At 38.0% G+C, this 15,000-nt stretch overlaps 3 protein-coding genes across 3 annotated transcripts in view; all 3 read right to left on the bottom strand.

The window, feature by feature from the left end:
• LOC112095427 (uncharacterized hydrolase YugF-like) overlaps positions 1–431 on the bottom strand; it is a 2,636-nt gene extending 2,205 nt beyond the window's left edge. The window contains exon 1 of the mRNA XM_024187217.1: positions 423–431. Within this exon, the coding sequence (XP_024042985.1) occupies positions 423–431 (9 nt within the window). The remainder of the gene's footprint in view (positions 1–422) is intronic.
• A 7,142-nt stretch (positions 432–7,573) lies between these two features.
• Positions 7,574–9,238, bottom strand: LOC18049125 (protein FAR1-RELATED SEQUENCE 5). The gene has a single exon (XM_024187218.1). The coding sequence runs from the start codon at positions 9,236–9,238 to the stop codon at positions 7,574–7,576; it is 1,665 nt and encodes a 554-aa protein (XP_024042986.1).
• Positions 9,239–10,687: 1,449 nt separating this feature from the next.
• LOC18049126 (putative F-box protein At3g44060) lies at positions 10,688–12,356 on the bottom strand. The gene is made up of 4 exons (XM_024187219.1): positions 11,884–12,356; positions 11,398–11,755; positions 11,053–11,196; positions 10,688–10,942 (listed from the first exon to the last, which is right to left on the bottom strand). Exons 1-4 carry the CDS (start codon positions 12,354–12,356, stop codon positions 10,688–10,690), a joined length of 1,230 nt encoding a protein of 409 aa, XP_024042987.1.
• Positions 12,357–15,000: the final 2,644 nt, after the last annotated feature.

The following is a 15,000-nucleotide window of genomic DNA, read 5'->3' on the forward strand; positions in this document are numbered from 1 at the left end:
TCTTTTCTTACTTTTTCAATTGGATATTTTCTGTGGCCTGGCTTGGCCTGCTCCTCCCCTGCTTCCACCTCTATGAGACTGTGGCTATGACAAAAACTTTTTATATACTTATTTATTTATTGGGCTTATTCCACTATAATATAAAAATTTTACTGATATTCCTCAAAAATCAAAATGATAATACTTCGTCTAAAAAATAATTATAAAACATACATGCTATGTTTTTAAATTTTCAAACAAAGAAGAACTTTGTAGAGTTAATTAACTAGATTTTCTTTAGTTTACTTTCTTGTGATTTAGATTATTTTATTATATTTAGCTACAAAGATTGCTTTGTCATAAGTTTAAATTGATTATTTTACCCTTATAAGGTAAAACCATTAAGAATTTACTCTAATTTCAATATTTTTTTAATTTTATACCAAATTCATTGTTTCTAATACTACTTTACTAGTATGAGTTTTAATCTTTAATTAAACTAAAATAGTATCTTTAGGGCATGATACTCATGTAAATTATTGGGATGTCAATTTTATGTTATTTACACACTAGAGAAAATCACAATTAGATTTTATTTTAAAATATTATACTATAAGCCACAAAATTAGATACATAAATTATTAGATACAATAACTTGTGTTTATTATGGTAATTTAGTCGCTATATATCATAATAATAAAATACTAAAATAAAACTTGTATTAAAGTTTTATGATTAAAGATGGTCAAAAAACCCAAGAAAAAAATTAATAGAAGGATTTAACTGATTAACTATACAAAATTTTTATTAATTTGTATTTTTTAAAAAAATATTGTGAATTCATTGCAATTAGTTTCTAGAAGTAGGGTGAATTTACAAAAATAGTGGGGTGCAAATACCCTTACCCAGATACTCCATAAAAAGTGAAAACTATATTACCTTTTTTGATGTACTTCTCTTGAATTTTTTATTTCTAAGGATAAAGTTTAATTCATTCCTAAATAAAATGATAATCTCTAATTTGCTCTCAATGTAAACCTCAATTTATTCTTCATTTCCGTCCAAAAGATGAGGGGCAAATAAGGAATGTGTTCATGGTTTTTTTGTTTTAATCTTCTTAACAGGATCCAGCTACTTTGCGTCAGGGGTTTGGTACCCCAGTCTTTTGTCCTATAGCGATTAAGCCTTTAGATTGGTTGCAAATATAGTTGACGGTTGAGATTTAACAGTTTGAAAATGGGTAACCGGGTAGAAGAATAGTATCAGTAAAACAAAAAAGAAATGGTAATGAACGTCTTTCTCCCCACCGCTGAAGTGTGCTGTAATATTGAAACTGTTTTCAGAAGCTTCAATTAGTGGGTCAGTTAATTTTCTTAGGTTGGGGTTTGGGAAAAAAAGTATTGATTTAGAGGGTGAGTGGGTAGAAAGTAGATTACGGGTACTGTGGCGTAAACTGGGGATTTAAGTGATGAATAAGTTACGCTGTTAGGTTAGAAGTTGTCGTCATTTGCTGTCATCTAGGTCAACATACAACCATTTGAGTGGTGCTGGAGTAAAGTGAGCAGAGCTAAACTGTAGCGATTTCTGTGGAGAGTTATATTTGGAGGTCATATCTGCTCGCAATTTCGTTGCAATTAGTTGTCCGCGGGAGCCTTAATACGACATTGAGGTATGTATTAACTGTGAAAATTTATATGTGGCTCTTAATTTGAGTGCACGTGTCTAAATAGTAAACGGTAGTTGATTGGGTACGCATGAACAAGTAAAAATAGGCATAGAATGTTAGGTTTGGTTGTAAAATAGCAATTGGGAGGAAGAAGTAGAAATTGGGAATATATTATGTTATGAAAATTGATATGTTAGTTATTATGCAACTGATAGAAGGAAACCTTGATGAGGTGATTTAGATTTTGATAGATAAATATATGTGAAACAGTAGACATCAGATTAATAATTAGTGTATAGGCATGAAAAGGCAGGATTATTTGAACAAGCAATTCTGGAAAAACCAAACATTGGTGGTTGTTGTACAAGCATTGCAAAAAATGTTAATAATTTATAATGGCGTAAGTAATGTAGAATTTGTTTGGCTTGTACACAAGTGTGTTCATTTAAGTTGATGTTAATTCGTGAGTGGAATAGGGATGGTTTATTCGGTTATGGAATGTGAGGTTGGTTTATTTCGAAAAGACTTTATGAAATGTAGTAGACACAGCTGTTGGAAATAATTTGCCACATATTTAAATGACATTGAGATTTGAATAATTGCATTTCAGCTGACAGGTAAAGGAAATAATGTTTATTCCATAATGGAAAACAGTATAAATGATAGATTATGGTTGAAATAGGTTGCAAGAATGGATGGAGTGACTAGTCGCAAGCGAAAGGAATGGGATTCCAGCAGGTGCAATGAATGTGTAGAAGATGGCAATGGTGGAGGAAATGAAGGTGCTCGTTGCAACAATGGATTCGTAACTTTTTTGTAAGTTATGGGGTTTAATTTAATTTGGGTAAAAAAATTAAAGTAAATGACAGCCGAAGATGGTATTTATGTGAACTGTGATGAATAATGAGTTGTGCTTTGGTTTATTAATTTGATTAGTGGGGAAGCGGTACGACGAATGAAGGCAATCGATGGAAGGGCATGCATTACAAAAGAGGTGAGTAAGTTGAAAGTGTAGTCGATTGTGTAAAAAATGAATTTGTGGTTGTTTTTTAAAATGACTAAAGCATATGAGGGGAATGACTCAGGTTCGAAAGGAAATTGGACAAGAATTTAAGAATTTGCCACCTGAACGGAAAAGCAAATATAGAAGTCAGCAGCATCGAGAAGACAAATATGTGGAAGGTGAAGCCAAATTTCTCACTAGGTGTGCTCCTGATAGGCTAGCAGCCCTTATAGCAGAATTGACAGAGGAACAAAAAGAAGCAGCATCTGAGATAGGATTGGGCAGATTGATTCAGCTGAATTGTGGAAGGCTGAAAAGGAAACTATGCAGTTGGTTAGTTGAAAGGATAGACACAGCGAGTTGCACAATAGATTTAAATGATAGTAAGGTAGAGCTTAGTGGTCCTAGTTTTAGTTACATAATGGGAGTTAGTGATGGTGGAATACTTCTTCAGTTGGAGGGTGATAAGTCTCGAGTGGCGGAATACTTACACAAGTTTAATGCAACATCCAGTGGAATTAACATTAAAAGATTGTCAGATATTTTACGTAATTGTAGGGAAGCCGACGATGATTTCAAAGTGACATTTATGCTATTTACATTATGCACTGTTTTGTGTTCTCCAATAGGGGTGCACATCAGTTCGTCATTTTTATTTTCGTTGATCCATATTAACTGTATAAGGAAGATGAATTGTGCAACGTTTTGTTTCGATAGATTGATGCAAGGAACAATTAGGTACAAGGAGGACAAGCTTGCATACGTTGGTGGTTGTGTCCTATACCTAGAGGTAAATAAATAATTAATGTCATTCCATCTACCCTTAATATTTAACTGATTTGGTTGTATTGATTCGTTGTGAATATACCATTTCTATTGAGAAGTAATATCTTCTATCTATGGTTGTATCATGTGTCAGTTATTGTTCTTTAATTCAATTGTGTACGGAGGCCTTTATCGAGATAGATTAATCTGCCCAGTGGCACTATGGAATGTTGTCGAGATAAAGAGGTTGCTGAAGTGGATAGAGAAGAAAGGGGGTTATAAAAGCACAAGGGTAAGTTGTTCACGTGAAGACGAACTTGTCGGTAGAGAGAAAGTTACAATGTTAGGAGCATTATATGAACTTAACTGTGTAAATTGTGAATGTGATTTTACAAAGAAAATAATTCTGTAACATTGAAGTATGTGTATACTTTTATAGTTGGCCATTATTGAAAACCCGGCCGGGGGGAGGCCACCTGGTGGAGGCAGTTATACTTGTTCAGATGAGGAGTGTATCAGTGGCGTTAACAGATATGAATGGAGTGCAACACCTTTGATTGTAGAGGGCAATGCTTTTGAGGCAGTTGATACCTGCAGCCTGTCAAAAGGAGTTGTTGGAAACATTGATATTGAAGGTTCAAGTATACTTTGTTTTGTTAATAATGCATCAGCAGCTGAAAGTCGACAATCATGTAGGGAGCAAAACAAGCATCTATCACTGCAGTACAGGGCTGGTCCATTTGTGGTTCCGATGTCACTACACTCGGAAGAGATAATGTTACTGGAATACATAATGGCTGAAGACCTAGACGAATGGTAAGTAACAATGTACATTGACGGCAAATATTGGATACGAATTAAGAAATTCGTCGTAAGGAACGGAAACGTACCATTGATTTCGGAGATGTTTAACTTTATAAATGGTGCTAACTTATGTTGTTGGATTCAGGGAGACACTTGTGAAGACCAAAAGAAATTGTTTGAGTAGGAAAACCATTATGTCATTAGCACTTCGACAGGTTATCAATGCTGAGGTATGTTTTAAGAATATTGTTGGAAGTGTCCTTCATATTTGATGCATATGTTTTGTGATGGAAATTATTTATTGGCCAAACTTGTGAGGTAGTTGTACTGTAACGACTGTATCATGATGGGAAATTATTTCGTCTTCTAGGTTATTTCTACACTGTCCGAAATGCTGAGTGAGTTCCAGTTGTTCAATGGCACAACAGGCCACATTAGTTGGTTTCTGCCGGTGCTTGACATGGTACATGAGTGGGCAACTAAAAATTTCCAACATGTTTTATGTTTGACGGAATGGGGAGTTTATCGATATCTGACTGATTATAGTGTGTTATGATTATTTATGATTGGAAGTCAGGATAATCGCTCGTCCATTTTGTACGGTGCAAACCTTATCATTACTTGATACATGAAACTTATCAAAACTTCACCCCAACTTGCAGGCACATGTCGCGGGCGACAATCGTTTGTTGGAGATGTGGTTACGCAATATAGCATCCAATAATCAATGTTGCACTTACAAGGCCTCATGTGATAGGGTAGAGTAAATATAGATGCTTTATTTTTACTATATGAGATTTGTTTATAGTAGACTGCAATATGATTGTTAATGTTTGTACCGGTGGTAAGACAGATTGTTGTCCCCATATGCGATGGGATCGGGCATTGGTACTTGCTAGTAGTTATTATTACAGAGCTGCGCGCTGAGATATGGGATCCACTGGCAAGCAGTATGACGACAAACCTATTTCTAATGGAAGTGCATCGCATAGTGAGTGTAGCCTTTACTGAAACAGTATATGCAGGCTATCACAACTTTGTATCTTTTGAATTTCATGTTTTCATTAATAGCATTTTATACATGGCGATGATTAATGACAATGATTTGATTTTACAGCTTAAATGTTTGGATGTGGTTCTGAAAAATGAGCGGGCAAATTTATGTCCTGGTGGTATTATATTTTCGAGTTGTGAAGTTTCACATCCATCATTAAAGGCGAAAGAGCTGCATGGCATCGATTGTGGACTATATGTTTGTCTGTTAATGAAGCAACTTCATCACAGGCAACGACCTTTGACAAAGGTACTGACATGAGTAATTCATGACTTACCTTAATAGATATGAGGCGTACAAATCAAGAGAAATTGCATTAATATGTTTTTGTCTTAGATGCGGTGCGATTCAGATGCAGAACGATCAAGCCTTATACTGCAGTTGGTACACTTTCGGGAGAACTTAGTTAAGGATAAAATTGTGGAGAGTGCTACCAGCTACCGTAAGCATAGACAAGCATTTGTTACCGTAGGAGAAGGAGAAATAAAAAGACAGCAAAGGCGGAATAGATTGAAATCAAAGAAAATGGGGCATGGCCAACGAAGGTAGATGTTCTGGGATCGATCTGTAGATTGTTGGTTATTATGTGGCTAACTAACCAAGTTTGTTGTTGCTGATATATTGCTTTCCAACTGAAGACTAATAATTATCCATTTATATTAATGGGGGTGGTAGGGTTGTAATATACGAATTACCTTTATAGCATCCGGTAATTACAATTACAACTATGTACATATGAACTTCTGTTAATTAATGATTGAAATGTTGTTATAGCACTGACCATTTTACACATACACCTGCAAGAGTATTATTATGGATTACAGTTTAACCAACAATTCGTCAGGACATGTACGGTGTAAGTGGCTGTGGATTATTTTATCAATAATGTGGTGCTTGTTAAACTAACAAAGACAACGAAAGTATATTGGCAATGTGTGTACATTGTGTTACAAATATGATAGTAATTTCCAGAAGCTACCGTTATATCCCCTGTAATCCACACACTGTGGCCCTGCGTTGTACAATTGTGAAGGCCGTGCAACAGATATTAATTTTGCCTGCATATGGCTATCAGTAACATCATTCAAACTATTAGTTAATTACACACATTTGCAGTGTGATGGTTAATGCAGTTTATCTGTTACCGTTACTGTAAAAGTTGCTTCATTTTACTAATTGTAAACCCTTTGACTTAGGAAGAAGTTTGGTTGTTAAATTAATAACATTGACTCACTGTAAACGGAGGTAAGGGTTACTCCATACTTTCAGAAACCAGGATTACATGGTTGATTCATATTCGATTCCCACCCCAAATATTAGCATACGTACTGGCAAAAGTTGATGCACTTGCGTTATGGACAACATAATCTGGTAACAAGTGCTGCAGCATTGTGTCCTCCGTCGAATCGTTATCTGTACTCATTGCATACGGCTGGGACCACGAATTTGAACTGGTAGCACGGCTGTTGCGACTTTGCTGTGAGCAATGTTGGTCGTATTCGTTGGTCCTGTTATGTTCTTTTCCCTTGTCTGTAATTCCTGAACGTCTCGTTGCAGGCAATGCAGTGTTCTCACCCATGAACTGACTGCTTTGGTTTGGATTGTCATTATGGTCCCCATCCGGCTGTATAATAATTTTGCACTTTCGTACGGTATGTCCTCCATTCCCACATCGGCTGCATTTTCTCTGTTGTGAAGGACCCATTTTTGGCTTCTTCTCACATCCTTTTGTCAGTACAACCACGGGGTCATTAACGTCAAATCTTCTCCCCAAATTCCCCTTTGGTCTTTCTTTAGCTATTTCACATGACATGGGCTCCAATTGCATGGACAATTTATGTATTCCTGCAATAGCTAACTCATATGCCTCACAACGTTTTGCTGCAACCTTCTGAAGGGTCCGACAAGCAGCATGAAGGGAGCCCATGCGTGCGTCAACACTCATGTAATGTTGCCTCAATGTACATTGGACCTCTGAACTGAGGCCAAGTTTGGCTTTTTTAGTCCATCGAGCTAAAATCATGGAATGCGGAATTGAGTCTACATTTTCTACCTTCATGACAGCAAACATATGCGAACAAGGTATTCCTAGTGTCTCTATCATCAGACAGTCACAAGACACATTATCCCATTTCCCTTGTATGTTAACCCGCCATTCCTCATTTGAAACTTTCCACTTCTTCACTGTGAATGATTTAGATTTTTCTTCGCACGACACTTGTACGGCTATATGCATCCCTTCTTGCAGTATTTGATCCCTCACCAGTCGAAATATTGGTCTGGTATAAACATCGGCAGCCGCTCACTCAAACGGCTTCATATGCGTCATAAGCACAGGCTGGTCGTCTGCACTGTCAAAATCATCCTTCCCTTCAACCTCTCGTTGCCTATCTATTAGCCTATCCATTTGCTTCACAAATGCTATGAGCCGTAGTTTGATGCTCACATAATGGTTAAGATATGCATTCAATCCTTCTGATCGTTGAGTGCTTCTCATTCCACCGAAGAATTCCCCCCTCAAATATGCTTCAGCCCACATAGTCTTCTCCCTATACATCTTCAAAACCCATTCATGGGTTTCAACATTGTGGCGTTCAACCATTTCTTTCCACTTTTGTTCATGGGTTTCAACATTGTGGCGTTCAACCATTTCTTTCCACTTTTGCTCAAACCGATCTTTGGTATATGCTCGCAACATGCATCGACTAAAAAAGTCTGATGTGAACTCTTTGTTCACATTAGCTTGTGCATTTCGGCCAAGATGCCAACAACAAAGCCTGTGATGAGAATGTGGAAACTTCTTCGATATAGCATTCCGCATGGCCTTATCACCATCGGTGATAACTGTTTTTGGTTGTTTCCCCTCCATTGCTGATAAGAACGTGTGCAATAACCAAGTGTACGTGTGTTCAGTCTCATCTGACAACAATGCAAACCTGAAAACAATGGTCCTCCTATGGTGATTTACACCTAACAACACAACAAACGGCTTACGATAGGCATTTGTGCGGTATGTCGCATCAAATGCAATAACATCACCAAAAATGGCATAATCTGCACGTGCTCCACCATCACACCAAAATAGATCCCCTAATCTGTTATTCTCAGTAACTGTGAAGTCATGATAGAATGCGTGATCCGCACTCTTCTTCCCTTCTAGATATGACAAACATGTCTCCGCGTCAGATTCCTTCAACTGTCGCCATTTGTGATCGTCCAATCGATTTTGGACATCTCTCCTCAAATATCCAACCTCCCTGTACCCACCACACCTCTCCACCATATATTCGTGTATCTGTGAAGGCCTTACTCCCACTTTATTCAACGAAGATGCAGCTGCTAGATCTGGCTCCGTTATCCTTCTGTGAGATCTGATGTAGTGTACTTGCTGTGGAGGTGTTAAGGGGTGATTATGTTTGCCATTAAAATGAGTACATACCCATCCACTTTCCCCCTGTTTGGCCCCAATTCGAAACTCAACCTCGCACCCTGTTCTTGTTATAGGTCTTGCCTCTCGTTTTCGATTATCTCGAGCTAAAAACTTATGACTCCTAAACCCCTGCTTACTGCATACCCAAATCCTTCCAATTAACATACCTTTTGTGTTCCATCTCTTATTGTGCCTTCTGACCCCAAATCCTATGGCCCTTGCATATTCAGTGAAAAATAATTCAGTTTTTTCTTCTGATGCAAACTCCTTCCCAACAACATCCATTGATTTCAGGACCTCGTAATTAGTTGTCTGTCCCTCGGTAGTGCCTATCTCCCCATGTAAATGGCTTTGTGATGGATTGTTTTCAGATGGGATTGGTGCTTGTTCATTTGCTCCCCCAGTAAGTGTTGGAAGTTCATCGCCTGACTCATCCGGGCAGCCGTCTTCACTATCTGAATAGCTTCCAGTTTCAACGACGTCAACAATTTCATATGCAATGTCGCTGTCCGCTTCACTATCTACATCAGAAGACATAATATCTCCAGCGTCTGCAAGAACAACGAAAACTCAGAAATTGTGCTTAAGCATTAGCCTCCATCGGTATGCATTACAGGTAACGGGACTAACCTATTATATAATTATTCATATGTAATACAAAATTCTGAAATTCAAATCATAGATGAAAGTGACAAATTAACAAGGCATCAATGTAAACGGGATTAGCAACGAAAATAAGCTATTTAATTATAAGTGAAATTTACTTTAAGCAAGCATGAAAACTACAATAAAAACAGCGTTTGATTTAGAAGACAGCATCACAAAGCGCTCTCAATGCCACAATCTCATATCCGTAAGCCGAAATTAAACTCCGAACTTGTCTTCTAAATTGGTTGGTTATACATGCAGTAGCTAATTTTTTTCTCTCGTTTTAAACAGAATCATAACAGCATAAAATTACCAAAATTACAAAATTACAGAAAAATAACATAGAAACCACAGAACCTGCGTAATTTATTCCATGATAACTGTTTGGTAAAACAAAACTAGGACATAAAATTGAGAGTTACCTCAAGCTTTTAACTAAAAAAGATTTGCAAAAGTTACGACGGAAAGATGAGATTAATTTAAAAATACACATAATATATGAATTATGAAAGAGTGCGGAGGAATATGTGCGTGTGTATTTCATATATATAACTGTGGGTACCCGCGTTCAATTGTAAACTAATTGTGGACAGGGTAGTATTTTCCACTCAATTGAGATAGCCGATAAATTGCGCGGAGATGACACAAACTTCCTGTTCTTATCGGATTTTGAAAGTATGCTCGTTGCACTACGACGCTACCTCAATGCAGTTACTTGGTGGTGTTTAAATGTTATCTTCGGCGGGAAAGTTACTGGTAATTCCCGCTATTAAGTTATTTAATTTTAGTGGTTCGGTACCTGGACAACTACGATTGTCCACGTGACAACTTTAAACAAAATATTGATGATTTTGTCATTAATTTTGACATGGGTCAAACCCGAACAGCGTTAAACGACGCCATTTCGGGTAAAAAATATAATTTCTTTTCTTCGCTTTCGAACGATGCCGTTTACAGAATAATGAAACACAAATCAAAATAACTATCGTCGAACCCATTGCCCTTCATCTACGAAACAACCCCCCTTTCCCTTGAACAATGTTATCAACAGTAAATTTTTAAGCAGCACACGGAACCAAAAACACTTGGTTCACAGGAAATCACAACAAACAAAACCAAATGCATTAACACATCAATGTCTACATGCCAGAAAACAATTCCATACATGACAACGAAAACTTATCGGTAAACATCCACAAGGTGGCCATGACAATTATAGGGTAAACAGCCACAAGTGGTACTAATGAAACATCCATAAAAAACTCATACAAAAACCAAAATTCCCCCAGGACCCACATCATTGCAGCGGAACCACCAACACATCTTACCTGGATGCTTTCATTTAATTTCAATTGTAGTCTTCATGGATGCTCTCGGCAACTGCAAAATTGACTCCCGAAGGTTGGCCCGGTTTTCTTTTGGTACGGAGGCCTTCGCCCACATCAGCATCTTCTCCATCGTTGCTGCAAACTGTAATAAGTACTTCAGCAGGGGCCTTTCATCCTCGTCACCCTGAACGCCCTTGATTTCAATGTTCTTCACAGTGTGCACCAAACAGTGTGGCACATCAAAATCACTTTCAAGCCATCCAAACTATTCTTCGATGAATTGAAACCAACATTCCTGATGTCAAAGACGACAACGTATTAACTTTTAATGTGTTCACTGAACTCATTATCATTGCAACTCAATAAGATACTGACCTTGTGCAGGACAAGACTTTCCAAGTTCGGTGAGCTTCTTAGCACGATCGGCAGTACTCGCCATCTGATGGGTCCTACCCCCATTTCTATGTAGTTCAACTGACTAAAACTGGGGAAGCAACTATCACAAGCATGGTCAACAGCCTGCACATGACAAAACTAATATCAGACTATGTTTAATTATCATCAAATCTTATAAGCATTTACTAAATTCTATAGCTACTAAAGTTGAACATAAGTCGAGATAATTTTGCTTTATCAATGCTGAATCAGAGATACGACCATGCTAAACCATGCCTGTATAAAGATACTAGGGGACGATAAGTAGTAACTGTGATTACTTACAGACATAATGCCCGCAGATAAATGGAGATACTTGCAGCTATTGATCCCGGCGAGCAATTGAATTGCCCGGTAAGGATCAACCTGTGCCCATTCCGCATGCATAATATCTAATTTTACTTTTTTCAGTGAATGCAGGTCATGCATTACAAACGATCCTAAAAGGTCAGAATAAATTTCCAGGCTTTCCAGTTTCGGAGCAGTAATTGTTAACATATAGTCCACTTCCCGAAATAACATATCCTCTGATCGAACTATCAATTTGCAGGTTTTCAGTGTCGCCGACGAGATGATCAAATTTGGAGGAGGAGTATCATCATGCAATTCACACGTTACCGACAACTCTTCCAACGAAGGGCAGCTGCAAAAAAGATTCTCAGTGACACTCTTTTCTGGGTTTTCCAGCCGAACACTTAGGATTTTGACACTTGGAAAACATGTCCCACTATAAGGAACTTGGATGGAAAAATCTGAGTCCAGTGTAAGTACTTTAAGACAGGCTGCACTGTAAATGGCTTCCGGTAACTCCACGGGCTCTGCTGGCCAAGGTAAAGTTGAATCTCCCCAACTTCACGCATAAGGGCGGTCGCAATCCAATCATAGAACCTTGCCAAATTTGTAGGTCTGGAGCAATACAAAGAAAACTTGCCAATCTTGGCGGGGTTTGTCCGAAGTAGGACTGTATGCACAAAGTCTGCAAACCCACGCAGTGGAACATAAGTCGATGCAGGGGGCCGTAGGCATAATCTATCATCAAAGGACAAATTGGGCACTGCAGTCCAGACATTTTGCCACCGTTTAGCGATAACGGATGTGGCCACAGCGTGTTTTGTGGGTATATACGAAAGAATATGGCAAAGGACCGAATCAGGTAATGCACTGATCCTGTCTGCATTACCACGATTTGTTTTTGGCCTCCCTCTCTTGCGTTTAGTCACATTATTCTGTCTGTCATGCGCCATTACTGGAAAAAACAAAACCTGCCGATTACAAACACATACAATGTTCGGTAATTAAATAGCACAAATAGTCATATAAATTTTATCATACTCTTGAACTAGGGGCAGAGCTCTACTATCTGCCCTTATAGTGATTTAAATCAGTACTTTGGTTAATGCACAGGCACAGCAATTACAGCCACGACGCAAATATGCCTTACGGTGTTAACACTAAATTTGAGACATTCACGGCCGACGTTAATCGCGATTCCATCATATAAGTTCATAGTTTTACAAATGACGGTTCCGATAAACTATTGTGTTGAAATGACGAAATTAAACTACAAATTCAATAACACAAAAAAATAAAGCAGATTCAACAGTCCACCTTCACAAGATACCCCATAAACTGACCTTCGGTTAATTGGGGCCAACCCTGGAGACAAAGTCCACGTCGCTTCCTTACCAGCAAACACGCAAATCGACTGGGTATTACTTTCATTCAACGGCCACAGGGACTATGTTCTGTCGATTGCTTAAAAATGACTATCCACCACATTCGATCGTCTTAAATTCTAAAAAACGGTTTGTAGTAGCAGAGGGGGTGGTGCAGATAAACGCATTAACCGTTTCGAATCTCGTCAAATCATTTTAAATTTTAAATCCTCCTTTGAAGTCTTAACCCGACGTCGTTCCTGTTATATCTGGGCCTGTTCGAAATTGCCTTACACAACGTGGCCCACCAACCTCGAGCCCCCAACATCGAAAGTCTATGATATGCCAACGTTCAGGCTTCCACGAAGACTATCTTCATTCCTAAGGCACAGTCTTCTGTTCCCGGTAGGAAGGTTAGGAAAATGAACCTGCTTCACTATGAGACATATGCACAGGTTTTGCTTATAAATATTGAACTGCTGTAATTTCAATGAGATTACGTTTGACACAATTACTTTGGTGTTGATGCCGGGTTTCTTATTCAAATTATTATTATGATACATAAATGCTTTGTCAGAGGACTTTATTTCACATAATATCCACCTTATAGATAGTTGTTAAATTGGTTGGTTATAATTTACATGGCTGACCGTTGATTAAATAATCAACAATGTTATTAACTTGAATATATTACTTTTTTAAGTACTAACAACTACATACTGATTCACCTATATTGTCTTGGGACGTCAAGGGGGTTAGGAACATGACAATCTCATTTTCGTTTCTTACTGAAACATATTCCATTTACAATACCACGGCTCCGAACAACGCAACCTGGAATATATTAAGTTACAACACGTGTGTTCTTACGCCAGTATCTTAATCAACACCGCACACACAAGTACAATGCAACCGATGAATAATGCCAAATTGCCTGCTTCTTTTAACCTATCACCTGAAGTGGTTGCTTCTTCCATCTGACCCTTGAAGGCCCCTGATAAGTTCCCCCTTTCGGCTTCTTGTTCAACACCCGTGACACATATGGCCCCCTGTGCACGATGAAATGCTTGAAATACCTCCTCAGCCTCTGCTCTGGTGGGGTAAGATTGGTAAGAATTTCTGGGAAAACCAATCACTTGTCTCTGGCATTCCGACCATGAACCATAAATTCCAGGCACCCGACCCAGAAACATCACATAGTGTTTCCCCCGAGGCATTGTCTACAAACAATCAATATGATTAGTACTGTTATTGGGCATAATTTATGAAATTAAATATTAATAATATGAATATAGGATCGTTACACAAGACTTGTCAGACCAGGGATATAAGATTAATGCATACAAAGGATCCTGGAAAAACCCACAATAAGCTTGGCCGGTTCAATACGATGTGCATCATAGACCATATGTCTACGAGGAGACATATATTTGAGAATGAGTACGAATCCACGGATGCGCCGGTCGGACAGAAAACAGAATAACTTAAAAAAACTGACCTTCCTTCGCTGTTGCGTGGCGTTTGCTTTGGCGACCGTGGACCGCTGGGTAACGGCAACGTTTGGGGCTTCAAATCTTGATTTGAGATATCCAGAACAAGATATCACACGAGGCAAAAAGCTCCAAAGATATCAGTGGACGGCAGAGTAACCTTTATTTCCAAGTTTCAACTAAGTGTTTGCGTCCATTGACTGCTTCCTTAGGAACTGGCTGACGCTTATATAGTACTCCAGTGTTACTCACGTGCCAAACTCTATGTTATGAACGTGTGCGCCAACTAAGTTGGTGTAGTTATCACCTGAAGGCCTCATTTGCTTTAACTATAAATGCATGAGATTGCTTAAATAATCCTACTGCATTGATAGCCTTAAAATATTCATTGTGGCATCAAATAAGTGGAGTTACTATTTAGTACAATCAAGTTAAAAACTTTATGTCAATGGAGGTGTGCCGTGAGCTAAAATTTAGACATAGGATTGGATATGGAATGAAGTTAAAAATTCGTCCCTATTACTCTGATAATTAATGTTATGTTTATAATGAAATGATTTAGTAAAATATAACATTAAAACTATATCATGTTATATATAAGAAATTAACGGAAGAATTAACATCTTTTAACAAATGATGTTAATTATTTAGTAATTTATTTAAGTTATATTTCATGTCATTTTAAAATAAAGGTAACGTCATGTTCATAAATGAATATATAACACATATTAGTAGTTAATAGC

Source organism: Citrus clementina, unplaced genomic scaffold (genome assembly GCF_000493195.1).
Source record: "Citrus clementina cultivar Clemenules unplaced genomic scaffold, Citrus_clementina_v1.0 scaffold_3, whole genome shotgun sequence".
In the NCBI taxonomy this organism is placed as follows: Eukaryota; Viridiplantae; Streptophyta; class Magnoliopsida; order Sapindales; family Rutaceae; genus Citrus; species Citrus x clementina.

Coding starts and splice junctions, on each gene's coding strand:
- LOC18049125 (XM_024187218.1), bottom strand. CDS start 9,238: ATGTCTTCTGATGTAGATAGTGAAGCGGACAGCGACATTGCATATGAA.
- LOC18049126 (XM_024187219.1), bottom strand. CDS start 12,356: ATGGCGCATGACAGACAGAATAATGTGACTAAACGCAAGAGAGGGAGG. Junction 11,756..11,883: donor ACAGTGCAGCCTGTCTTAAA/GTACTTACACTG, acceptor TCTTTTTTGCAG/CTGCCCTTCGTTGGAAGAGT. Junction 11,197..11,397: donor TATCTGCGGGCATTATGTCT/GTAAGTAATCAC, acceptor TGTCATGTGCAG/GCTGTTGACCATGCTTGTGA.